The 27423-nt window shown below is 42.4% G+C and overlaps 1 protein-coding gene across 1 annotated transcript in view; it reads right to left on the bottom strand.

Annotated features, from left to right (window-relative positions):
- Positions 1-636: 636 nt before the first annotated feature.
- Positions 637-27423, bottom strand: part of LOC101174729 (aryl hydrocarbon receptor) — a 54803-nt gene continuing 28016 nt past the window's right edge. Inside the window, exons 3-11 of the mRNA XM_011481447.3 lie at positions 12291-12430; positions 12125-12214; positions 9040-9154; positions 8326-8465; positions 8039-8241; positions 7855-7964; positions 6963-7104; positions 5447-6887; positions 637-5351 (exon numbers count right to left, since the gene is read on the bottom strand). Of these exons, the coding sequence (XP_011479749.1) occupies positions 5265-5351; positions 5447-6887; positions 6963-7104; positions 7855-7964; positions 8039-8241; positions 8326-8465; positions 9040-9154; positions 12125-12214; positions 12291-12430 (2468 nt within the window). The 3' untranslated portion in view covers positions 637-5264. The remainder of the gene's footprint in view (positions 5352-5446; positions 6888-6962; positions 7105-7854; positions 7965-8038; positions 8242-8325; positions 8466-9039; positions 9155-12124; positions 12215-12290; positions 12431-27423) is intronic.

Genomic DNA, 27423 nt, shown 5'->3' with positions numbered 1-27423 from the left:
AGTCTTTTGTTTTGCTTTCATGTGCCTTATTGTGCAGAAAACACAATAATCAACAACTCAAGAGTCAATAAAGTTTATGATTGATCAAAACTTCTAATTGATAATTTTATTGTGAAATGAGGGCTTTATTTCTGATTTACACAGAAAGCTATTTTTTTGCCAAATGCTTAAAAAGAGTACATTTTAAAAAGTATTTTGTGACTATATTACTACTATTAATACTTTTATTTTGATTTATGGATGTAAAAAAAAAAAGAAAAAAAAACGGCTTAATTTGTCATAAAATTGGAAAAGAATCCTGTCTAGCTTTAAAAAAAAGTTTTTTTTCTTTTGGGGGCCGGCGATTTAAGTAATAAAAAACAGTGCAAAACCACATAAATTCATTTTGTATTAAAAATATATATAGATTCATTGATTGAATCTTGATTTGTTGGACTACACCACCACCTAGTGGACACCCTCCACAATGACAACTCTTAGTCAAAGTAAACAGTAAAAATAGACATTTTTAAGGTTTAATTCAACACTTCTGAATTTGGGAATGAAAAGTGTGTCTAAGAGGTGAATTAAATGCATGGATTTGATGTTTTTTTGTTTATTGGTGGAGTCATCTGACAGTGAAACCACTGGAACCTGTGCAGTGATCAGACCACCTTTAATACGGTGAGCAGGTACAGACACAGACATGAAGAGAAGCATTTTTTCTGTTTTTGGATAGAAGAATCCACAAAAAAGACTTCAAATAAAATCAAAATACATCAAAACAATGATTAAACTGTGCAGACAGTTTACAAAAAGACACAAGCGTGACTACGGTTAATACAACATATATAATATATATATATTTATATACACAGATGGTGGCAAAAAGCAAATACAGACATATAGTTGTGTGTATAGTTACACAAAGATACTGCATTTTAGAGACTTGGTCTCATGGTTTTGGACAATAAAAGCATTCATTTTAACATTTCAAATTGCTAATTTTCAGAAAGGAGAATTAAAAAAAAGAGCACTTAATCGATGAGAAAGAGGATCACCCCTTAAAAAAAAAGCACTTAATTCGTGTTTAGCTCCATACAGTGGGTTCAAACTTTACAAGTTCGGTTAAAGTACATCAAACTTTGAGTTTTGATGCCTTCAGGATACATTCAGGTAGTCATTTAACCTTTTGAGTGGGTTTTCTAATGTTTACTGATTCATTTGAACCGATTGTTTTGGAGCACTTTCAACATGCGGAACGGAGTAGCTCCGCTAAGGTAAGGCCTTAGTCACATGCAGCTGTCCGGGCCCATGGAGGGTTGCAGAAAAGAGCGCCAAATTCAAAGGGGAGTGTAGGATCGATCTTGTAGTTCCATTAAGGCTTGTTTGGCCACCGCAAGGGATGCCATGAAAATGGAACATACAATTGTCGTGCCCATGATCAATGTATCGTGACGTTTGTGTAAGACAAATGTAAGATTCACACACTTATGTCGTACTGAAGGGTAATGCTGTCATAAGGCCACTAATTGTTCGTAAGGTGCACGCACTGGCCGATATCTGACCACGACCAATTGCTGCGCAAACGGTTGACCCGTACAGGTGTTTTTGGATTGACTGGGCCCATGGAGGGTCATAGACAAGACTTTCTGCATCCTAATGTGTATGTTGTGGTCCTCTTGAGGCTCGTACGGCCACCACAAAGAACGCCACGAAAGTAAGGTAAGGTCGTCGTACGGTGTCCTTACGTCACACTCTAATCATCGGTCTGGTGCGTGTACTGGCCCTTAACTGACTGCACGAAAATGCTCAACAAACGGTTGACCCATAAGGGTGCTCTAGGCCCAAGAAAAATATAAACTAAAAAGACCACATCCTAAGGCGTGTCTTGAAGTTCCTTTGAGGATCGTTTGGCCACCTCAAGTTATGTCATAAAGATGGAACGTAGAATTGTCCTACATGTGGTAAGTGTATCATGAAGCTAATGTAAGTTGCGCAGACGTAATGATGTGTAATGCTGTTGCACGGTGTCCTTACTCTATCCTCTAATCCAGGGATGGGCAAACTACGGCTCGGGGCCCATATGCAGCCCTTAAAACCATTTAATCAGGGCCGCCAAACTGTAATGAGTTATATGGATGATCCTTATTAACATTTTATTTTCCAGGTAATTTTTGTGTCTAGCCATAAATGGCGCAATATAAATACATTGACCATTGTTTAGATGCAGAAAGAGTTGTTGGCTTTCTGACATTCATGCCTGTTTTCCAGGTCGCAAAGTCATTTTCCCAATCATTCCAACACCCCATGAACATAGCATATTTTTCCCTAAGTGGCATCAACCTATTGTTACAATTGCCACTAAAATGAGAAGAAAAGTCACTCTTCGGAAACAAAAACTCCAAAATGTTCTGTTTTAAAGTATATCTATTAAGTTTCAATCAAAATGAAAGCATTCTTTTGTCCAGATTCTGTTATTTCTTTCTCTTATGAGATAAATTCCCAAAAAACTTCAAGCATCTGCTCCTGGTCCAGGCCCACGAGTCAAAAAGTTTGCCCACCCCTGCTCTAATCGTTCTTAAGATTTGAGTATTGGCCCACACAGAAATGCTGCACAAATGGTTGACCTGTACAGGTGCTGCAGGTTTATGAGTTGTCTGGTCCATAGAAGGTCGTAGAAAAGAGCAGGCGGATCTTAACGGGATGCTGTCGTACGATGTCCGTACACCGTAATCTAGTTGTTTGCAAGGTGCACGTTGCTTACTGACTACAAGGACATGCCGCAACGACTGGGGTCTGGACATGATGCCAAGTTCCCGTAGGAAGCGCGTAGACGACTATTGACAACATCACTGAGGGGTAGAATTCTTTTCATATCTCTCCACTTGGAGGGCTAAATGTAGTGGTACGGACAAGACGTAGAGGTAGGGGAGGAATTCAGATTCGGCCTAAGTGTTCGCTACAGCCTGTCGCCTGAAGTCCTATTTATCGGGCGCATACATCCCATTACTACCCGTTAGGGTAACTGTGATTAAGGCATACGTGCGGTTCCATTCGGTGCTGATTGAAAGGAAATCAAACGACAAAAAACAGCAGAAGGCCGGTTGTCCCTTTGGTATCCCTAGGAAAGCTACAGTCCCGCTTGGCTTTGGTGAACATTTTTCTTTGCTTTTTTAGATCAAGTATTTGAGCTTGATAACATGCAGCACTTTTTCCACCGCGAAGAAAAACAGTTTAGATTTTACAGGCAATTAAAAACAAGCAGATTATAAGTTATTTGCTATATATTTTTGTTTGTTTTTTTATATACACAATAGCTGCCTCAAACCAATTTATATAGGTGTGCCTTTAGATACAAAAAAAGGGGGATAGAAGTAGAATTGGAGGATAAATGTAATCAAAATATGTCTCTAATATAAATAAGTGGCTTTGCTTTGCTTTTTCTTTAAAAAACTTCTCTATAAATTTGACTATTTGGTATCCAAATAAGTGCTTTGGCAAATTCGGCTAAAAGACATTCAAACTTTTTCACACATTTTAAGATCCGTCAGTTCTAGGCACCGTCTGCGTTTAGTCACAATAATAACAATAAAAAACGGGCATCACAGTAACAACAAGAAAATGAAAGCAGCTCACGCAGAACATTTTTCAAAAGTACATAAAAGCAGCGGTCAGAAAGTTCTGCTTTTTTTTTGTGCGTTTTAAGGTCAGGTTGTTTTTTTTTTCTTTTGGGTTTTTTTAAATTTCTAACCTGTCTGCAAAAGCTAAATCTCCCCGTCTGAGATTGTAAAGTCTTGAAATGAACTACAACAGAAATAAAAACAATTGAAATATTGTATCCTTCGAAAACGTAGTAGAACGTAGTAGAGCGGAAGTTAGCGTTCCGCGGTGCCCGAGTTCTTGTCCAGATTTATTTTAAGCAGAGGATGAACAGCGGCAAGCCCTATTCTGTCTTTGCGTTTATTTATGGATGCGTTAGCCAATACGCAAAAAAAAAAAAAAAAAAAAGCGATCGGAAGTGCTACACATGAAATATCACCAATGGTCACTAGGTGGCGCTTAAAACAATATTTATTTTTGTTATATTCTTTCCTAAATATTCTCATTTTCTGCTGCGTAAAGAGAAACTGGGAGGCTAGCCTGTGGCAAATCGAGAGCTGACTCTGGTCCACCGGTGGTCAGATTTTGAACTGCAGTTAACTTAGTCTTATGTTATATACGTTTATTATTAAATAAAGAACTAACGATAAACCAGTCTTTCCGGATTCAATCACTGTTTATGAAAATTAAAGGTGCTTCACATAGAATACCACCAATGCCCACTAGGTGGTTCTAAGTCTTTTGCAAAATTCTTTATTTAACGACATATTTTCATCTATTTTCTTTGTCGGGTTGTTGCTCTTTTTCAATAAAATTTTATATTTCACCAAAAATTGGATAAAAATGTTTATTTTTTGGATAAAATTCCATTCATCCATAAAATTTTAATTATTTATTAAATATAGTCACTTTCCGCTGTGCAAAGAAAAACCCCGGGGCAAGCGTGTAGTAGATCGAACTCCCTGCTGCCCCTAATGGTTAAAAATAAAAGATAAACAATGAAGCTCATTAAGGTCCATCAGGTGGTCAGATTGTGAACTGCAGTAATTGTTACGTTAAGAACCAACAATCAATCTTTTGTATTTTTTTTACTCAAGATATTTGGGTTCTTCCCTCCACCAGGGGGCAGTAATAAGCCCACGGATCATCATTATTTCAATTAAATTAGCTTATCTTTTCTTTTGTACGATAGCATAAAAGCTATCAGCTAACAGGGTTAGTGTTGTTAGGCGGTGCGGCGTCTTCAGTCAAAAATTTGATGCTTTCTTTTTTTAAATGTTTTCAATACACATTTACGCAAAATGTGAAGATGCTAAAGCAATTTCCTTAAACGCTACATTGACAAATTCTTTAGCTTCTGGTCTAGCTGGTTAGCTTCCAGAAACTTGCAACAGGAAGGTTTTTGGTTAGGATTGGTTTTTCTAAGTTCACACAAACAGGAACTTTAAGTCGCAATTAAAAAACGAGACAGGCTGCTTTGGTCGGTCAAACTGCTGTTTAAAAAGTGCTAACAAGCGAGCATCCATTGTGCCGGTTGAGCTCTGACCAACTTTCAGACAAAACGCTTTTGCTGAAACTTCTCCTTGGAAGTCCTTTTGGCTATGTCCGTCTGCTCCACTTCCGCTCACAGTCATTCGTTTCCTTTTTATCAGTCTGAGCTGAGCATGACTCAGCGGAGCTTCCTACTTGTTCTCGGTAAAGCAGGTGTTCCCGTTGGGCAGCAGGGGGAACGGAAAACCTCCGTTACTGAAAACCGGACAGCTGGAGACCTGTAAGACACGAGCAGACGGTGCATGGATCCCTCTCTGTGACCATAATGGAATTACAGGGTGAGGAAAAACTGAACCCCTCCCTGACTTTTTACCTGGTCGAGTTCACTGAAGCCCAGCAGCTCCTGCGGCGCCCCCATCAGGCCGTTCACGTTATGACCAGCCTCCATCTGGCAGGGCAGAACCGCCTCGTGGGGGTTTTGCATCACCATCGGCGGGGGCACCGACCCCCCTCCGGGACGAGCTTGATACAGGCAGGAGGGCTTCGAGGGGGTGGGGCTGGCCGACGCCTTGTTGGGTCGGGTTCCGTCAGGATGCGGGCCGTTCACCAGCATGAGAAAAGGCTGAGGGAGAGTCTCTGGAGTCCTGAAACTCATGTCCACTGTGTTCACTAGAGAGGGGGGCATGCGGGTGAGGGAGGCGGCCAACTGTGGGTCCGCCCCCGGGAGCCATGACTGCCTGTGGTTCTGACTGTTCTGGCTGTTCTGGGCCGAGCGGCCTGCAGAAAAAGCGGGCTGGTTTGAAATGTTTGTCCCCGAAGTGGAACTCCACGGGTTGCCGTGACAACCGAGCGCCGAGTGCAGCTGCCCCGCCGTGCTCTGGTTCTGGACGGGTAAGCCCTCATGTGGCGTCTGAGTGAATCGGCTGCCAGCGAACGGACAAAATGAAGACAGTTTTGGGGGGAACGCCCCCTGTTTGGAGCTGGTGCCATCAGTTTGGGGGTACAAGTCTGTCTGGGAGGGGTTAAATGTCACTGAGGCGCCGCCTCCACATGGTAGGGAGGCGGGGCTTGTGTTCTGCCGACTGTTAAAGCCAGAGGGAGCTTCCAGAGGGAAGTCCATGTGGCTCAGCTTCATGCCTCCTCGGCCTGCAGGTGCTTGTCCCTCCATCATCACCCCTCCTTTGAAGGTCATCTGGTTGTAAGTCATCGACGCCCAGCCGAAGTTCTGCTGCTCCTGACCAGGACCCTGGTTCTGGAGCTGGGCGATGGCGGCGTTCCCGCCCTCCTTCCGCAGCTGCTCCTCCACGTAGGAAAGGACGTCGCAGCAGAGGACCTCGTTGAGGTTGTCACCGATCTCGGAGGAGGTGAAGTTCAGCAGGGTGCTCTCCCAGCTCTTCAGCTCCTCCGGCCCCACCTCCACCTCCTCCATGAGCTCCGCCTCCCCCAAGATCTGCTGCAGCGTCTCCAGCATGTCCTCAGTGGTGGAGTCCATCACCAGCGGGCTGCTGACGGCCGGCTTGGCGCTGGCGTCCCTGGGAATGGTGAAGGTGGCGTGCGAGTCCTGGAAGGCCAGGTCGCTCAGCGAGGTGATGGTGTTCTGGTCCCTGTAAGCCGCCTGGTCCTGATTCAGCAGGCAGCCCAACAGGGAGTGGGGGCTGACGGAGTCGCTGTCCACCTTCATCTTCTTGGCGGGCGAGCAGGGGTTGGGGACCTCGACGCCCGGCATGGTGTCGTACAGCACCGCCTCCCCGGTGGCAAAGTTGAAGGGCAGGTGGAGGCGCCTGAGGCGGAGCTGCTCCTCCCCTTCTTCGTTTCTGTGGAGAGACGGGAGAACCGCATCAGAACCTGCATGGGGGAGGCGCTGGCCGCCGGCGTTCACGGACACTCACGTCAGAGCTCTCTGCCGCGCCACGATGAATTCGGGTTTCCCCCCTTTGAACACTACCCGGGCGTTGGACTGGACCCACACCCACTTCCCCATTTTGGTCAGCAGCCTGAAGAAGGTGAAGCCCGACTCTCCGGTTTTCATCACTGCAACCACACACAGGGAGAATGTGTCAAAAGAAAACATTCGCATAGGCCCTGGTTTTTACCCAAACCCAAGATCCCACTCATTTCCAATCAAAAAAAAAGGACCAACTCTGTCTTTAAAATTAGTGGGTTTTTTACTCAAATTACCAAATAATGCAGTTCCTCAAATGACCACTGGGGCCTGGTTTCAAAATAGAGAGATTTTCTATGCACTTTTATAATAAAAGGCTTTAAAAGCTGCTGTGAGAATACATCCAGATGTCCTATGTCACCGTTTTGTAAAAATGTGGGCGTGGCTAAAAAATGGACTTAGCCAAACGTGAAAAACTTATAAAAAGCTACATACCATCATTTTTAAAGGGGACTCTTTCTTCAACATTTGTGTTTTTTTTAAACTCAAATAACCAAACGCTGCATTTCCTCAAATGACCACTGGGGGCAGGTTTCACAATAGGGAATCTTTCACTTCTATAATAAAAAGCTCAACTTTGCACTAAAAAGGAACTCTTTGTTTATTGCATGAAAATAGTTTTTCATCATATAAACTAGAAATTGTATTTATGTTTCTCATTCGTGAGAAATTGTCTTTTACATTTTCTTAATCATATTTAGGTTAGAAAATATAAGTGGCTAGAAAAAATTTATAGAAAACTTTAAAACTATCGGAGATTATTTTGCAAAAAGGGTTATGTTGACTCTTTTATAGCGACAAATATGGCGTTCTGCGCTCGCAGACGGATGGAAACCTACTTTTTAGGTGGTTGTCGGCGCAGTGCATCATGTCTGCGGCATGGATGAAGTTGTAGCCTGATCCCTTCATGCAGATCTCCAGCTCATTGTAACCCAGAACCACCTTTCCTCTGTGGACGGGAGCAGAACTCGTATTACGGCGGCAGGTCTTCTTCTCCTTCCTTCCTCCACCACCCGTGTTTACCTGCCATCGATGCCCAGCGGGGTGAAGTCCAGCTTGTGTTTGGTCTGGAAGAGGAGCGTCTTGGTGCGGATCTCCAGGATGGCCGGCTGCTGCAGCGGAGTTGCGATGGCGAATAAAGCCAGCTGTGGGGAAACCAGCTTCCCGTCTTCGGACACCCGGTTCTGTCCATGGAGAAACTTCAGGCGACCGTTGAAGTTCAAGGCCTGAAAAAAAGCAGAGGAGAAAAGCTCGAGCCCTCTGACGTTCAGTAGGTGTGAAGTTGGGAGAAAAGCTTTGACTTTTCTTACCAGGAAGCCAGAGGAGTTGTCGAGGAGGCAGCGGAACCGGCAGCAGAAGTTTCTCTCCAGGAAAGAAGAGTTTTCAGGAGGGATGACCTGCGGGTCGTAGGCCATGATGTTGCTGCTGATGTCTGCGCTGCTCTGCCCACCTGCGCAGAGTGCACAGTGTTTGTGGTTGCTGTGGCAACAGGCTGCACCATTGCTAAACCACTTAACTAGTTGGAGGAAATATAAAAGCCCTAACCTTAACCCTTACCCTTAGCATAACCTTAACCCTTAGCATAACATTAACCCTAACCCTTAGCATAACATTAACCCTTACCCTTAGCATAACCCTTACCATTACAATAACCCTAAACCTAGTTCCTGCTTTGGAATAGACCGAGCACCACCCAACTTCCACAGAAGGGGAGCCAGAACCCTTACCCTAACCCACAGAAACGTATTTAAATGTCAAGCAGCTTCAATTTTTTAATTATCAGCAAAACCTGAACGGTTTCTTCTTGAGGCATAAAAACTGTGCAAAACAAGCAAGATATGAATAAGTAAAACCCAACAAAAATGATGCTAAATACCTTCAACACAAGAAAAAAAGCTAAATAATCTTAACCGATGCCCCCCAAAATAAAAATAAAAATAGGAATATAAAGCATCATACATTTTTAAAACTAATTATTCATTTTCATTTTTGACACACTGGACATTCTCAAACGCCAGACGTACTGGGACTGCTGGAGCCGTCAGTGTTCGGGTTGAGGGAGAAGTGCAGCTGCCGCCTGAAGAGCGCTCGATCTTCGGTGTGGATCAGCTCGAACACGCTCTGATGTACCACATCGGACTGGCGAGAAGTCATACAAATTTAGTTTTTATCGCCTCTTTGAAGCAAAGTTCAACAAACAGAAAAGCAAAACTTATGACACTTAATACGTGTGTTGAACAGTATCATTTTTTTTAGTATTTGAATCAATCAAATAAACGGCTAAGAAAGTCCAAAATGCTTAATGTTTTTATTAAACGTACAATACCCCAAAAATTGTTGTTCCAGTCCCAAAAGTCAAACCAATGACTCCTACTAAAACAACAGTCCATAGCAACCATTGAGTCTTTCGCATGTTTAGGATTAATACATAAATGTACCAATTTTTGAGTCTCTATCTCATAAAAACATTATATTTTCCTTAGCAACCAATATTAATAAATCACCTGTCCGTGTGTTGAGATGAAAGCAAGGTTTAATTTTAAAGTCCTTGTGTTTTTGTGACTTTTTGAATCAAAAGATCATTAAAGGTCGTTTTGATCTTCAAAGCCAATCTCATCAATTGGCAGCTACATTCACCAAAACTTTGCAAGGTTTCTACGGCAACAAGCAGTCAAAGATGAAGTTGACGACTTCATTGGCAAAACGTTTTTTGCCAGATGTGAGGTCTGTGCTAAATTTAGACAGTTCTCCCAAACACCCGTGTCGGGGCTGAAACCACAAAAAGCTGCTGTAGATCCTTCTGGATTTGTTTACATGGTTGAAAACAGGGTTAGAAATGTGTCAGTAAACATGTCGCGAGTAAACAAAAACAGTTTCTCCAGCTTGTGATGGAATGCAGAAGAAACAAACCAAGCTGGAAAGGCGCTGTGGCGACATCCTTCGCCCCGGCATGACCCAGAATGACCGTCTTAGCTAAACTCCAGCCTCCTGGATGAGCATGTGTGTTGTAAAACCTCTAATTGTGCTGCACGGTGTGTAGTTGTAAATCACGGGTTCTCTCTCGAGCCAACTTCCCTTTTTTTTGCGTTTCTTTCTTTTCCTTGATTTTTCCCAGACTGCAGGCATCTTTAACCCCCATTCAAACGGATGTGTTTACGAGTCAGGAGTTCAGAGCCAACAAGGGGCCACCGGTTCTCACGCACAGATGCGCACGGGACTCACAAACACACAACTGCATCTGCGTGTGTCCGTCCCTTTGCTCTATGGATGCGATTCCAGCTTTCTGGTTTAATTTATGTCTAAACAAAGTTCTTTCAATTCAAAATCAAATCAATCAAATCTCACTGCTCAAAGAAAAAAAAACTATTAAAAAGTCAGTTTGTGTTTGTACTGTGTAGTTAGGGTTACAACTTTGTATTTTTTAACAAGCTGACCTTAAACGCATCGCACACTCGATTTTCTACTATTTGTTTTAAAACATTTGCTGTCAAACAAATTATTTGTCTGTTTTTAAAGACATTTTCAAAAAAACTGAACTATTTTTTTGAAAAACGCCCCTGTAAAATTTGGATCAATAAGCTCCGCCCCCATCTGGCAAAGGATACTCAGATCAAGTTCAACAAACTTGCCACTTCCGAAATTTCTGTATTCATTTCATCCGAAAACCTGTATTCAATTTAATTTGATTGAATTTTTAGATATTAATAAAACAAAAATCTCACATTAACCATTTAACGTCGGAGCTTTAGCTCCAGTGTTGACGTACTTTTGACTAGCGCTAGCGGTTTTGCGCCATTATGCTAACGTAAATTATGACCGTAAAGTGTAGCATATAAAAAGCCGCTTTTCTTCGCGTTAGTATCAGCTGATTCATGTAAATGATCAAAGCGTTACAGTTTGGCAAGGAGCGAGTGTCATTTAGCTGTCGCCGGCGACATCTCAGGCATTAACGGGTAAACCACATCCTGTTTTTCGCACACGCTGAAATGAACACTTATATTACCTGCCATCGCCACAACGTCTGTCTCTTTTTTTTGGAACATTGCTTTTGTCACCTGTTTCCATCAGGTTCCCCAATCAAAATGTTTTTCTGAAGTACAGCCAAACTTTTGCTTGCTGAAACCCCGCCCATTTTTCCAATTGCAATGGCTGAAAAACTAAAACGATTGGCTAGAAATGTACCAAAAAAAGTAGAATACTAGTGATTGACATGACTAAAAAGAGGCACCGACATCTGCGTTTTTTTAATACGGTACTAGTAGCAGTTGGTGGCGGTAACAACTTGGCACCAAGTTTCAGGACCCATTTCTAGTCATATTTGCGCCTGCCCAACCCTGACAGCAACATTTTCTTCAAACTTGTTCATTTAAGATTAAATACGAATAAAAAACATTCTGATGAAGACTAACTAGTTTTGGTACAAGATTTAGTGGATCAGATGAAGACGGAAGCATCGTGACAGTTAAAATCGATCACATTCAAATCCACATCTTTGGTCTTTAGACGTTGGCTAAGTCTGAAGCTACGTTCACACCGTCCTCGAAAACGCACGTTCCAGCAGGCACTTCCAATTGAAAGTCTGTGTAAAGGTGCGTAAATGTGCATTTCGGGTTTCCCCGTTCAAAATTCTCACGTAGCTACGCAAGTTTCTACGACCATTTTCGTGGTCTATGTACAAAGAGCGCAGCAAATGTCGAACTTCGACCAATCAGGAACTCACATTTGGTAGTGAAGTACGGATAGCGTTGTCTTTAATTCACGGAAGTTGGAAAAAAATCAAGAACCTGCGTTTAACGCATTCTTGAACGGGCGTCACATGACCTAGCTTAAAGTTTGAGAGGAAACGAGCGTTGAAGCCTGTGGGGTTGATGGAGCTATGAAGGTGGTGTACAGACGCTGTGGTTGTGACTGTGCAGCGCATATCCTGAAGGTTTCATACAACACATCCCTGAGAACACCTTAAACATTCTCGCTGCAAAAAAATGTGACGTGTCAGCAGTTTCGTAGGAAGAAACGTTGTGAGGTCAGTGGAATGGAACGTTTCTGGGTCAGACGATGTTCCGACAGGTTGTTTTGCTGTGTTTTATTGACGCTTCTCCTCGTTTTTACCTGATGGAAGCCCAGGAAGTCCAGGATGGTTGGAGATGTGTAGAATATGTAGCCCTCGGCGGTCACCACCAACACAAAGCCATTGAGAGCCTGCGGAGCACGGGAAAATGCTGAGTCTGCTGCTTCCGCGCCAATTTTCCCGCCAATGGCGTCAACTGGCAGCTACCTGGAGCAGCAGGTCTCCCTCGGAGAAGCTGACGCCGTCGACGGAGACGGCGGTGGAGGGAGGGGCCTGGCCGCTGCCTCCAAAGGTTAGGCTCCGCCCACTGGTCCAGCTGGAGCTGCTTTGACCGGCCTTCATGGCGGCTGCAGGAGAAGTCAGAGAAAAAGGACACATCTCGCATGATTGCGCTTCTTTTTATTTTTAAATTCCTGCTTAGCGGCAGAGTGAAAACGGGAAGAGCGCATCTCCTTGTCAGGGAGGGGTTGCTTGATGTTTCCTGTCTTTTCTCAACGCTCTCATTCAGCCCGTCCTCCTCTTCCTCTTGCAGTTCTCGTCAAAAACAAGACGAAATAGCTTGTTCCCCCGGTCGCTACGGACCAGCGAGGAAGCAGGCCTGTTTTTAGGTAACAATGGACGTATGGAGGACACATACCGTTAAGAGGTTTTTAAAGTACTTTGTCAAATAAATTGCGCTTTTAGAAGTTTGTAGCACCAGCAGACTGGAGAGTGCAGGCAATGTATTTCCCACACTTTTTGACAATCGGATGATTGGAAGCAATCAAACTTTCTGTTACTTTTAAACCTTTTGACACAGACCAGTACTTGGCTCATAGCATTAGCTTTGCTAACTGGAGAAAACATGTGTCAGAAAAAATAGACAGGACGCTGCTGCTGTGCTCTGTTTTGTACTCCGAGGAGGAAACGTCAAATGCTTTATATACGTAACACCACACTTCTATTTCTTTCATTTTCTCGTGTACTTGGTGCCCAGAGATGAACTGTGGTATTGTATGAGGAAGCACATACTGACAGACAAGTATGTTAAAGCAGTCCAGGACATGTATGACGGCTGTCAGACAGTAAGCTTTAGGGGTGACAGGAGTTCAAGGTGGAGGTGGAAATACACCAGGGCTCAGCTTTGCAATGGTGATGGATGAAGTTAGGCAGGAATGACCATGGATGTCTTATGTTAAACCTTGATAAAACCACAGAAGAAATACGAATAAACCACACACAGAACACGTAAATCAACGAAAAACATGAAATGATTATTGTGCTGTTTATATGTAATTCATTAGGGATTTGTGCATCAATGACGTAATTTTAATGTGCGCCGTAAACTCGAAATAAAAGTTAGACATCGGTGGAATATGCATGAAATGTCCGTCAGACATACGTGGAAAGAGTTGCGGAAAGCCACAAATTTGTGTTTGCATCTCTCAAAAATTGCACACTGCGTAAGATTTACGTAATAATTGCATATAAACTACATAAAATATGCATAAACTGCGTAATTCTCAACGGACCAAAACTTTTGAATAGCTCAAAACTGAATTCACATTAAGGTAGGCCGAAACCGTCTATGGACATCGACGAATGACGAACGCAAGAATCACTTATAAATTACGTACATAATGGATCTATCACGAAAGACCGAAATATTATACGTAAAAAATGTGCAAAATGTAAGTAGTGGCTGTGTGACACAGCCTTTAGCAAAGGATATTCAAACTCTTGCAACCGCGTAGATAAAGGCCTTAAATGAACACATGTGTGAGATATTACCATTGACTGTATGTGACAACTGGACCAAGTTAGCGTGAAGTCACTCATAAAAATTGGTTAATTCAGTAGCCTTTTTTTTCCCCGCAATATGGACGTTGCCATGTTGGAACCAGCAATCGTCAGTAAGCTCGGTCAGAGTTCATCTTTCTATGGTAACCACTCTGGCCAATCAGTAGTGAGCTTGATGGATGTCCTACCACATAAAACCTCGGGAGAATCTGTGATTAAAACGCTTTAAATGTTCAATGTTAGACCGCCTACTTTTATTGATTGGTCAGTTTATAACTTGAATAATATGCACTACAGAAAAAATAGCATGAAATTATAAAGATTTTTTTTTTTAAAGTATCAGACAGAATAGTTATTCTGACCAATAGAAAGACAAAGGAACAGCTGTTTATTTCTCTGTTTAAGACTATGGGATTTCGGCTTCTTGGGAACAGCGGGTACTTCCTGTTTGGAGCAATGGTTAGCACACATCTAAACTTTTCCGTTTGCAATAGATATTCCCTGCTTCAAATAAACTCGCATTCCCACAGATCAAGTCATGCGCTGCTGAGGGACGTACAGCCACAGCCGTGCACCACAGTGGGTGAAAACATACATCTATGCGGCTGAAAACTCCACTCTCCCGCTAGAACACTCATCTGTCTCCACCCCCCCCCCACCCCCCACCCTCACTCTAGGAGTTGTCCCTCACTCTTTGCCAAATGTTTTAGTGCTCCCACGGCACGCTTTGCACGCCATTTAGGTTGATTTATGCCGCAGCAGCACATTCTCGTTTCAGGAATCTTTTTGCAGCGGCGGTTGACACCTCGCCGTGCGCGAGCCCACTGATTCTTATTTTTATTATTTTGGTGTGTTTTGTTTGTTGACAACCTGATCCGCCTCCCGATCGATCACTAAAAAAATGTTCCTCCTTTGTTATCATTGCTAAAGCTACAAATCACCGAAGCAGTTTTCCTGATAAAATCTGGAGCACAAAACGTCGTTTTTTGTTTAACCCCCCCGATACGGCACTTAAAAATAATCTACTTCCTGCTCTTTTACAGGAAGATTGAGCTGATGGATGGGAAGCAGTGACTTGCTTCTTGGGGTGTCTGGGCATGCTCAAAGCGGAGCGCTGAGATCTCTAGCTGCAGGCGATTTGGATTAATAGTTCTCGGCTAGGCACAAAGATGTGCTATTTTTGTCTCAACGCAACGAGGCAGTAAGATGAATGAAACCGGAGGCATCGGCTGAGGACGTGTTGAAAGGCTAAAAAAAGAAAAAGTCAACACAAAAAGTCGACAAGAACTCGAAAAGCTTGCTAAAAGTAGCAAAAAATAGATTCAAAAAGGCAAATAAAGAAGGTACAGTTGTGGGGAACCTATGGCTTTTTGATAAAGCAGTTAGCTTAAAACGGACGTAGCGATTTAAAGCTCCTTGAGTTCCTCATGAGCTCCTAAACAATGTTCAAGTAGCAGTTTGAGAGGGGACAAACGGGGAACTTCCTCAAAACAGAAGCCGCCTCGACTTTCTGTTGGATGACGCGGCGTGCAGCGGCTTGATTTATAAGCGCTGTTGTTGGTTTCATAGAACAGAAATTTAATCTGATATAATATGAGATACGGGACCGGAAATATCTGGCAGACCATGGCGCAACCGTCAACGCTTGAGTGTCTGAAAGCCCAAATCGTTTCCGATTTAATGTGGCTAAACCCTGGAAAAGTTCTTTTGCCAAGCTAATTTTTACATGACCTCATTTTGATGTTTATAACGTCTAAGCTAACACTCAAGGAGAACTGTCTAATAAGATTCATTCTAAAAACAATACATGTAACTCTCAGCCTTAGTTGTAACACGTGAAAAAAACAGACCAATACCCCTAAAGCAAATGTTACTGTGCAGGGGTTGACATAGCCCAGAAATTTGCACTGGCCCACAGGGCCAGTAGTTTTTGAAACTTACTGGCCCTGCCTGAAAGTTACTGGCCCGACACCGCGCATAGCGGGACCCGCCGCTCCGCAGGTGCTTGCAACTTTAGGGGGGTCCGGGGGCATGCCCCCCCGGAAACTTTTAATATGGTGCAATTTGGTGCATTCTGGTGACATCACTTATTTCTACACTTTTCAATGACTGAAAATAGACCATATCAAACTTAAATCTGCTCTAGTCTGTTTCAGATGTTTTGAAGAGAGCACTGCAGTGTAGTAGGTAACACTAGTTCAGAAGTTTTCATGGTGCTTCTAACGGCAAATATCGCAATAAATCATAAACCTTAAATGTGTTAAAACAATCTAATGGCAGCTTGAACCATTTAACGAATCAAATAAATCCCTTAATGCATTTGACCAATCGGATGGACGCCTTCACATTGTTGACCAATCAGATGGAGCCCTGTTATGTTAGATGTTTGTAACCTATGTCAACGTGGGTCATTTGGAGTATAATTTTTAAACTGGGAATGGTTATTTGGTTATTTTGCTGTTTTTTTATATACCGCAAATTATATCGTTATCGCAATTTTAATCTCTGATATCGTATATCGCGAGTTTTCCTCATATTGTGCAGGTCTAACTGAGATCATTCAGCTAACTAGAAATACTTACTGCTTACAGTGTTGTAAAGAAAAACAAAATTAAGTAGTTTAACATTCTACTGCATTTGAGTCTGAGATTCAGGTATTTGGAGTTGCCTTTGATTCTTTGACATTCATCTTAAAGCTTAGTGGATACAGTTTCATCTTCAATGCATTCATTAAATATCTTGCTGTCCATACTACTAATTATACCCACTACTCCATCCAACATATTCCTATCTATTCCTGCCATGTCTTCCACATCTCTGACATGCTTCAGTCTCTCTTCAGTGACGGTGTCGGATTTATAATCAAATGTAATAATAACCCACTGGCTTGTGCCTTCGTTGTTGCTGTTTAACATTGTTTTGTATTGAATTGTTACATTCAATAAAGTTTGAAAAAAAAAAGTAGTGAGCGCGTGCCGCGTGGTGCTCGGCAGTGAAAGCCGCGCGCGCGCAGGCGGGAGAGAAGGAGAAGTGATCAAAGGTTTCCCATAGAAACCCTTGAAGTCTGAACACAGGACTAGCAGAAAAACTAAATTATGAAGACGAGGTAAATCTACACGTTTTCGCAAAATTTACTTTATTGAAAAAGGTGAAAAATGTATTAATTGTTAGATATTTTAGTGGCCCGAGCGGACAAGTGAAAAGTAAAGTCTTGTGGTCCGCACTGCTCGAAAAACAGGACCGGGCCAGCGGACAAATGGCTATGTCGAGCCCTGCTGTGACTATGCCAACTCCCAACCTTGCTAGTAACACGTAAAAAAGAAATAGTCAGACTCCGCTACACGTTAGCTGTGTTAGCATGTCCACAATATGTGTAACTTCCAACCTTTTTTGTAACTAGTTTAGAAAACAGACTTATACTGCTAAAACAAACGTTACTGTGACTATGCTAACTCCCAACTTTGTTTAGTAACCGGCATAAAAAAGTTTGACACCGCTACACATTAGCTGCGTTAGCGTAATCGCAATGCCACCCAACCAAACATTTTTACTGAATGCCATGTAGCTGCCAAAATTGCTTCGACATCAGTAAGTGCAATCAGAATTCTTCCGCACATATAAAGGGTACCGTGTCTGTTTTTGAAAAAAAAAATTAAGGCTTTTCGGTGCAGTAAAAAAACGTTAATTTTTTTTTTTTTTTTTGCCATTCTTAAGAAAACATTGTTTTTACTATTCACTGCAGATTAATGTAGTTCTAATCCGGCCCCTAATCTAATTTTTCTGGTATATTTTCCAGAGGAATTCCTGGACACAGTCAATACAGTTTCTTATGTCTTTCTTTGTCCCGTTTTGGGGGTAAATCTTGTCTTCCTCTGTGCCCTAAGCCTCACCTGCTCGCCTCCCTTTCCTGTGAGCTCACACCTTTTCATCTCTCCAACATTTGTGTTTTTCCTCTCTCTGCTTTGAAACCAGAGAGCTGAATGGAGTCATTGTTCGACACGTCTTTTAGGTGCAGGGTGTGTGTGGGGGGGGTCCTCTCTCGCCTTCTTGTTTTCACTCTCAGGGTAATTCGCCCCCTGATCGTGCTGCGACAGGTCTGAACATGAACCTGGAGGATCCTCTTCTCAGAGTAACTCAGAGTTTCTTCAACAGTTTGATCAGTTCTCCCTGACGCCGCCGTCCCCCACGATAAACAGCATGCAAAAAATTTGGTTTGGACCAAACAATGGCTGGAAAAAGATTCACCATATTTCCTGTCAGTCACTTTAATGAGTTACTGTTGTTGCTGTAGCTTCCTGTTCTGCAGTGTCAAGTCTCTCTTTCATAAGTGCCGCTGTTTAACTGTTGGCCTCACCAACAGAGAATGGTAAACAAGCGGTGAAGCCCTAACGAGGGAACATCTCCATCGCAGAGCTGGGCTACAGTTGCCTGCTTTTTGACCTTCACAAACAAACACTGGTCTGAAAATACTGCTGGAGTACAACTGTTCCTGCGGAACAACAGCTGGCTTTCCACCCGGGCAGCTGGAGTCATTTCCAGAGTTTACAAAGCGGTGAATTCCCCGAATGCTTCCTCCAACTGCTGAAATCAATACCACTTGTAGGATGTGAGAAGACTCTGCCTTTGGGCGCCGCTTCCGGATGTCTCTTGGAGCGGCGCGGCAAAACCGCATAGCGTCAAACACCACAAATGCAAATGTATTTTAATATACTGGCCAAACGCACACAAACACCTTTAACCCTGGGAAAACAGCAATGAGGAATTACTCCATCACTCTATTGATGGGGGGGTGCTTGGGTTTGGGAATTTAGTCTGAAAGGTTAACTCCGTCTTAGATGGGTATTTCAGTTTTACAACTAAAAAGGAACAGTGCTAACAGCAATGACTTGCTGGTTCGTCGGCGGTGGGTCTTAGACAACTGTAGACAATTTTAGACCACAATATACCACTTTAGATAACTGTAGACCACTATAGAGAACTTTAAACCACTACAGACCCCTATAGACAACTGGAGATCATGATGGACAACTTTAGACCACTACAGACCACTAAAGAAACCAGCAGACGACTAAAGACAACTGTAGACCCCTATACACAACTGTAGAGCTCTGTATACCACTAAAAACCACTATATACACTTTTTTTTTTTAAAGTTCTACATATGGTGCGTGATTGGAACTATATTAAACACATTAAACACATTCATCTTTGCTGATAACTTAAATTTTCTGCTAGTCCTGTGTTAATACTTTAAGGGTTTCTGGGGAAAACCTTTTATTAATGTTCTCCGTCACTTCCTCCCCGCGGCCCTCACTCCCTCTTAGATCCGCCCGCACACGGCTCACTCTACTTACACACACGCGCGGTTTCAGAAACACACACACATCCTCATTCTACAGCAGAAGTTTCCGTCTTGCGAGGAAATACGACAAATTTACTGCGTTCTAATTATTCATTTCCATTTCATTCATTTCCATTACAAGCTGCGTGCGTTGCGTTCTTGAGTGCGCCTTCACTCCGTAACACCAAACATGAACGCGCACTGTTAGAGTGCGATGAATATCACTACATGTTTAGTTTGGGAACTATTTTGTGCAGCGCAAAGTTGCATGTCTGTATAAACAAAGGCGGAGCCTCCTGCCCCGCGTTCTTCATGAGTGTCACACTTCACGGCTACCGGAAAGGTGACAGCGTCTGCAGTCTGTTCATTACTGGACAATATATAATATTCTGAGAAGATGTCTGTACCAGAGAGCACAGGTGATGGCTCGCATGCAGCTCGAGAGTGGTCCACTGCAGAACAATCAACACACACCCCCAACACACTTGTGTGTGCTCCTTCCTTCTACACACGCAGCGCTGACACACATACACATTTTCATTCTACAACACCTGCAGTTAACGCTGGTTCATCATCGTGATAAAAAAATCCCACACCGTCACAAATCTGTATACAACTGTGGACAACTATAGGCAACTGTAGAACACTAAACCATTAAAGACTAATAGCAAGCACTAAAGACCACTTCAGACCACTAAAGACCACAATAGACGATTTTAGACCACTATAGACCCTTAAAGGGCACTATAGTTAACCGTAGATCACTATAGACATCTGTAAACTACTGCAGACCAATAAAGACCACTATAAACAAATGTAGACCACTACAGACCATTAAAGACCACTATAGACAACAGTCGACTCTTGTAGAGCACTAAAGACTAATATTGACAACTGCGTCCATTTCAATTTGTTGTTTGAGTCTGAATGATGTTTTGTTTTTGAATCCCACTAGATTCTCTTCACAAAGTGAATCTACCATTTCTATCTTAAAGTCTTAATGCAGGTCAAGACGTTTGCGTTGTTCACATGTCTGACTTATATTTGTTACCTGCTTAAAGCGTCTGCCCTGGCCGGCAACAGATCATAAATTGGCGCTAAATTGAAATCCAAACAAAAGCCAGTATATTTAGAGTTTCTTCGGATGAAACACCACTCCAAAGAGAAAAAACTGCATCTAACAACAGCAGTTGGAAGCAGTTGTTTTAAAAAACCAAGCCCGGTTGGACGAGGACACTGCTAATAAAGTTCCAATCGCAGCTGATTAAGAATTGTTATCATATCTAGAAAAGACCAGTTTTCCTGTCAGTTGAATCATTATTTTATCCCCCACCCAAAAAAATGTCTGGTCCGTGAAAGTATTGTCACACCTCAGACAGATATGTGGTCCAAAAGAGTTTGAGACTCCTATGCACACGGAGGAAATCCCAGTATCACTCTACAGCCCACTAGGTGGCAGTAATGAACCTTAAGGTAGTTTGTCATTTGCCACCAAGAAGAGACCTAGCACTGAAACGTTTACTGCGCTAAAGTATCTCTAGTATCACGGTTCACTTCAATCGCAAGCTTTCAATCGAAATTTGAGAGTTTATACAAGATAAAAATTATGAAAAGGCCTGTTTGACAAAACTGAAACTGTTTTTCATTTTTAGAACGCAAGTCCTAGAAAAAACGAGGAAATCCTCTACTCTATTTTGATCCAACCTCAGCAAGTTGGTGGGAAAACCAAAGAAACCCTGGAGAGATCAGTCAACCTACAATCCTGCTTGGGTTAATGGATTAGATCCAAATTTAAAGTTCCGGAATTTCTAAATTAAAAAAAAAAATGTTTTTTTTTTAAATTCCAGAAGTCAATGAGGTCGTATCAGTTTCCTTCCTTTTATTAGGAGATCACATGCGCTCCATCACAAATTTGGCCTGGAGCAGGCGGACAGACGCTGGCAGCACAGAGCCGTGCGTTTTATGGAAATGTATTAGCAAGACAAAGAGCTTTTTATTCCTCCATTCCAAAACAAGGTGGTGGTGGTGTCCGGTATTTTACTGCTAGCTCCTAACAATTGGGAGTATTTTTTAAAAGGAAGTTGTATCGTAAAAAAAAGGAGTTTTTCCCATAACAACAGTGAAAAAAACAAGAACAATTAAGGCAACAAAAAAAAAAAGAAAGAAAGATCTGATGTTCAGGAAGGCTCTTTGTTTGCTTCAGCACAACTCGCGGAAACACGACTAATTTGCTGTAGTTGCTGCCCGGTTTGAAGCCGACGCTCGCACACAAACACACACACATGCTAGCCTCGCGTGCAAACTTTCCACCCCGGCATCCGAAGCTAAGAAAGGCGAGGAAGGGGACTGTCTGAGGGGAGGATGAGGGGAGAGGAAAGCATTTAGCCAGATTATTGTTAGACCATGTACACACACACACACACACACACACACACAAACACACACAAACACAACAGCTGCCAAAGCGTCTGCTATGGCTTCACTTTTTGAGAGCGGCTTCCTGGAATAATAAAAGTCGGCAAAAAGAAATTATTGATGTATGATGAGCGTAGAACGAGGAGATCTTGTGGGCGGGGCAGCAGTTCTCTGGAGTTGAAGCATGAAGAAGCTCCGGGGTTCTTATCGCTATCGTGCCACAGAGTCATTGAGAGCAGGAAATCGCCCCCCTCCCCAATCATTCCCCCCCCCCCCCCAAAACCTCACACAAACACTCTGGTGGTTTGTACTCGGACCGTGATGCTGCGATACGAATAAAGGTTATTTTTGAACACAAGTACAAACAGGAGTCGGGTCAGGATTTTCATGGGTTTGAGTATGTTTCCTTTTTAGATATACTGTTCCCTCACTATGTCACAGTTCACCTTTCGCTGACATGTTGTTCTGCAGATTTTTTTGTTGTTTTTTGATGGGCCTAAATCGTGCTAAATCCAATTTTTTTTAGCTATTAACTGTTTCATAATGTTTTTTCCTCAAACAGAAACATCAAAGCGGCATTTGATCCATTCACGCATTTCTGAGTATGCCTCTAAAAACCTGCGCTCAGAGCAACCAGCCCATCCCAACCCAGGAAAACCAGTGGGTTCACACACTGTGACGTAGACAAGTGAAGAACCGCCCCTTCCAGGAAGAGTCTGCACTGCTAGCCCCGCCCCCCAGGCTAAAACACACACTTTCTCCACGGAGCGAGCGGTGTTCAGCTAAAATGCTTTTACTTTAAATACACAATATGCACGGCCATCTTTGCAAAAGTTCGGATGTTGTTTGTTTACGTGGCGAGACGCAGACACAATGTCAAAGCCGACTCAGGGCTGACATTATAAACTTGGCGGCACGCACACGGATTAAAAGGCGAAGCCTCAGAGATCAAGTCGTCTACTTTCTTGGTAGGAAAAAACGACCTGCAAAAATGACTAATATTTAATTTAAAAAAATTGTTTTTGTGTGTGCCAAAGGTAAAATATTATCATCTATATGGATATAGTTTACTCTGAAAGGCTTAAGAAAAGCGTGATATAGGCGCTTAAACAGCAGATTGACTTCTTCGTCCTGATTGGCTGAAAAATGAGTCGTGTGTCAGAATGTGTATTGCTAGCCAAAGTTACATAAATCTTTGATCGAGGCCGTGTCACACAGCCGCTACGTACATTCTGCGCATTTTCCACGTATGATATTTCGTTAAGTGTTTCTTGCGTTGGTCATTTGTCGATGTGCACAGATCTCCGTCGAGGGTTTCGGCCGACTGGTTTTTACATGAATTCCGTTTTAAGCTGCTCAAATTTTGGGTCGGTTGAGAGTTATGCCGTTTATACCAAATTGATGCGTAAATCTTAAACAATTGTGCGTAATTTTTGCGAGATGCATAGGCAAATTTTTGGCTTTCCATGACCGTTCTATGTTTGTCTTGTCTAACAGGCTTTTCACGCATGTACGTTTCCGCTCTTATATCGCGCATACGCCACACATGTCATGTTAAAATAACGCAATTGACGCACAAATCACTAAGGAATTGCATATGAACCCCGCAATAATCACACACAGTTCTTGCACGATTCACATATTGGGTGGCGGGTATATAATTCGGACGATCTTTCACCCTGTGGGGGTCCAGTGGGTACGGATTCCACTCTGTACCCGCGCTGGGCCGTTTTCACGGGCCTCACCAGCTGCGGCTCCCCCTAGTGGACTGTCTGGGTTGGTGCCTAGCCACTGACTTTGAACTGGTGCGGTACCAGGGGAATCCACCTGTTTAATTAAAACAGAACATCGCGATAGCTCGCGTGGCGGGTGCTGACGCGATGGGATTTCTGCCAGGTGGTCTGAACATCAAAGTGAAGAACGGGTTTCAGTGTCCCTTGCGTGGTTTATTCGTACTTCTTTCGTGGTTCTTAAGTGATGCATCTGTAAAAATTTTCACGTAAAGACCACAACTTTTCTCCCCCTTTCCACGTGATGAGACGTCTGAGCATAAAACTCACTTCATGCAGCTAATTCCATAATTCCATCGGCCCTGAACGTGTCTCCATGCTGAAACACGGCTCCCCCAGCTCGATCCGGAACCGCTCAGCTCGTTTCCGAGCCCAGGTTCTGCCTCCGATCTGCATGCGGGAAAACCCCGTGGGGTGTGGCGTTCCTCACTCCGCTGAGTCATTCTTGAAAAGTGACATTTGGAGGGGAACCCTGCAGACCTCAGCAGGAAGCTGCTGAGGTCTGCAGTGAAACCCCGCAGAGCTGCTGCGAAATGAGCCGATCGATGCCGCCATCAAACGCTCCCCGGAGAGTTCACCTGACGATGACCTCTGCGGATTTATTTCAAGTTTTAGACGTGGATTTATCCACATTTAGGGTAAAAAAAATCTAAAAATTGTATCTGTGATTTTAAATGATTGATAGAGTGCCCCCCAAAAACAAAAGTGTTTATAAACATAACAGTAGATTTCTTTATGCGTTAGAAGTTAAAGTGGAAAAAAAAGACTTTAAATAACAGTTTTTATTTGTAAAAATCTAAATTAAGAGCTGTTCTTTCTGCGTTTTAAGATCTAATGATGTCATTTGATTCAATCTTCAAATAAAATTGATCCTTTTAGTTTTAGTGTCAATAAAATAAAATGAAAGGACGAAGCACAAATGGTCAAAAGAAGCCGAATTTTCTAACAGCTTTATTTAAAAGTGACGACAACATTTGTGTGAACACTGTGGGGCTGGAAAAAGCTAAAATGCTCTTATTTTATGAACACGCGCTAGAATAAAGCATCGCTTTTGCCTTGAACTCGTCAGAGACTGGATGTGCAGGCGGCTCGTGCGCCGCGGCAACGACTGTGGATGCCAGCAGGCGGAAGTGGTGGCAGCGAGCTGCCACTGTGGTGAAAGTTGCTCCACGTTACACGCTGCTGCCCCGTGGCCCCGCCCACAGCTCCAACCTTAATGAGTCTGAAGCCATGTGAGCGGGAAAACGTGGGGCGAAACACAAAAACCTCATCCTACGGACAACACACAGGTTTGAGCATCGACACTGCACACACACAGTTTTTGTTCTGTTGGTGTGGAACCACAAACGTCGCCTGTTGAGGGCGGCCAACAGAGGCCGGCGTCGTGTTCCTGCCGTTCCGTGATCCAATCTCGACGGCACATCTGCACAGCTGTGACAAACACAGACGTGTGACACCTACGGCTAATGCTGGTCTTTTATGAAACTCTACATATGACCAAACAGAGGAAGACACCCGAACGCCGCGGCAATCATGGAGTCTACCGAGTGTCGTTTTAGTTGGACACTCAAACATCTCAATCATGAACTTAATTATTGAGGCAAGAAAATGTTCCCCATCGTTGTGATGGGTTTATTTGGTATAAATGTAAGTAAAACCTTTTATCACAACTGCCCTTTTGGGAGGATTTGGGAAATGGACTTGGTGGACTTATATTTTTTTAAATAACTAGGTATAATTTTGTAAATCCCTCTTGGCTTTATTTTGAAACCAAACAGATTTTTTTTATTTTTGCTAACAGCTTTGGGTTTTATTTTGTAGCTAACCATTCTTTTTCAATAGACTTGGCTTTTCCTTTAATAACTGGGCTTATTTTATAAATATATCTGGGCTTCATTTTGAAGATGGTTTGGTGTTTTATTTTGTAAATGACCAGGTTGAATGTAAACAGCTTTGGGTTTGTAGCTGAACACATTATTATTAATAATTTCTACTAATTTGTGTTTTGTTTTGTAAACAACTATGTTAATGTTGGTTAACGAGTTCGGGTTTTTATTTTGTAGCTGACCCACTTTGATTTTGCAAATGGACTTGTGTGTTATTTTTTAAATGACCATGTTTGATAATGCAAATAGCTCTGGGTTAGATTCTATATCTCACCAGGTTTTAGTTTGTAAACAGATATAAACAGAAAAGCTCTAGGTTCAATTTTAAGCAAACTAGTTTTGTGTAAACAACTCTGGGTTTTATTTTATAGCTAACACACTTTTATTATGGACTTGTCTGTTATTTTATATATGACTGGACTTTTATTTTGTAAAACTCTCTGGGTTGTATGTAGCATCTGACCTGCTTTTATTTTGCAAATGGACTTGTGTGTATTATTTTATAAATGACCAGGTTTGATAATGCAAATAGCTCTGGGTTAGATTCTATAGCTGACCAGATTTTATTTTGTAAATGGCCGTGTTGGATCATGTAAACACCTTTGGGTTTCATTTTATTGCTAATCAATTTATTTAAAAAAAATTAACTTGGGTTTTATTTAATAAATAAACTGGGTATATTTTTGTAAGTAGATCTGGTTTTTGTTTTGTAGATGATCAGCTTTTATTCTGCAAATGGTTTTGAGTTTTATTTTGTAAATTACCAGGTTGAATTATAACATTTCTGGGTTTTATTTTGAAGCTAACCATGTTTTGTTTTGTCAATGGACTTGTGCTTTATTTTGAAAGTACCTGGGCCTATTTTTGTAAATATTTCTGGGTTTTATTTTTTCAATAGAGTTGTGTTGAATTTTTAAAGAACCTGGCCTTATTTTTGTAAATATTTCTGTGGGTTCCGTGAGGGGGTTTTAAACTTATTTTTGTAACCAGCTGGCCAGCTGTTATTTTTTAAATTGATATGCGTTTTCTTTTATAAATAACAACGTCTATTTTTGTAATTATCTATTAACTGTTTTTTTGTTTGTTTGTTTTTTAAAGAGCTTTGGTTTTTATTTTGTAGCTAACCAGCTCTTATTTTGGTAAATGTCCTAGTCCCGCCTGGTTTCAGGTAACAGCTTCAGCTCTTGTTTGGTTCATGCTGACTTTGGTTTCTTTCACGTCCATCCAGACTATTGTCTGAGCTCACATCCCTCCTTTAATCCCAGTCAACATCTCTGTACTGTCAGATTAGCCGCCTTTGCGACACCTTCGGTTTATCTGATTTGTTTACATAAGGAACTGGTTCTGTTTCACCCGACTGCCCTCTCTGTTGGTGCAACTCCACTACGCCCAAAGTCACTTTGGAGTTGTAAAACAACCTAGTTCCTTTTTCCTGCTACAAGCCTCAAAGTCACGTGACGCATCAGATCAACAACCTGCAAACTTCCATTGACGGGATTCTGACTCCACTTTGAGCCTGAGGTGAGGTTCCGGTAGACGAATGCAACTCGTCTTTGCCAAGCTGCGCTTTCCAGAACCGCAACGCAGAGCTTTTAGGAGTAACAACAAAAGCAGAACGTGTGAGGACACTGAATGCCGCCCAACAGGCTGGGTAGGTTCGTTCTGCACGTCGGCACGGCTTGCAACCAAAACCCTCGTAAACTGATCACCCACATCAAAAAACAAAACAAACCGAGATGTGGAAATGGGCAAGGCACTAGAGGTAAACATATCTTACCTGCAAGTGTGGAGGGGGTCACCAGACATGAAAGAGAGAAAAAAAACATGTGTCATTAGTGAACAGGAAAGGAAAGTGTACACAAATAGGATCAGGTTGTTCGGGTTGTCCGACATTGTGTTCTTGTGTTTTCTAGAAACCTGCTCGGGTCAGGAAGCGCGGTTTCATCACATGTACACAGACGCTCAACTGTACCGCCAGTTTGACTTTGATTCAGTTTCTAAAGTCTTAGTACTTTACAGGAAATACGACGAAATAAAGACTCAGTACTCAAACTTTAACTGTTTGTTTTTTTATCCATTCTCTGGCAAATATGGTCAAATTTATTGTGTGGACGTTTTGAGTTTTCTCT

The sequence above is a fragment of the Oryzias latipes genome, chromosome 2, assembly GCF_002234675.1.
Source record: "Oryzias latipes chromosome 2, ASM223467v1".
NCBI lineage: Eukaryota > Metazoa > Chordata > Actinopteri > Beloniformes > Adrianichthyidae > Oryzias > Oryzias latipes.
The sequence above is the reverse complement of the archived record's forward strand: the minus strand, read 5'-3'. Positions and strand labels throughout refer to the sequence as shown.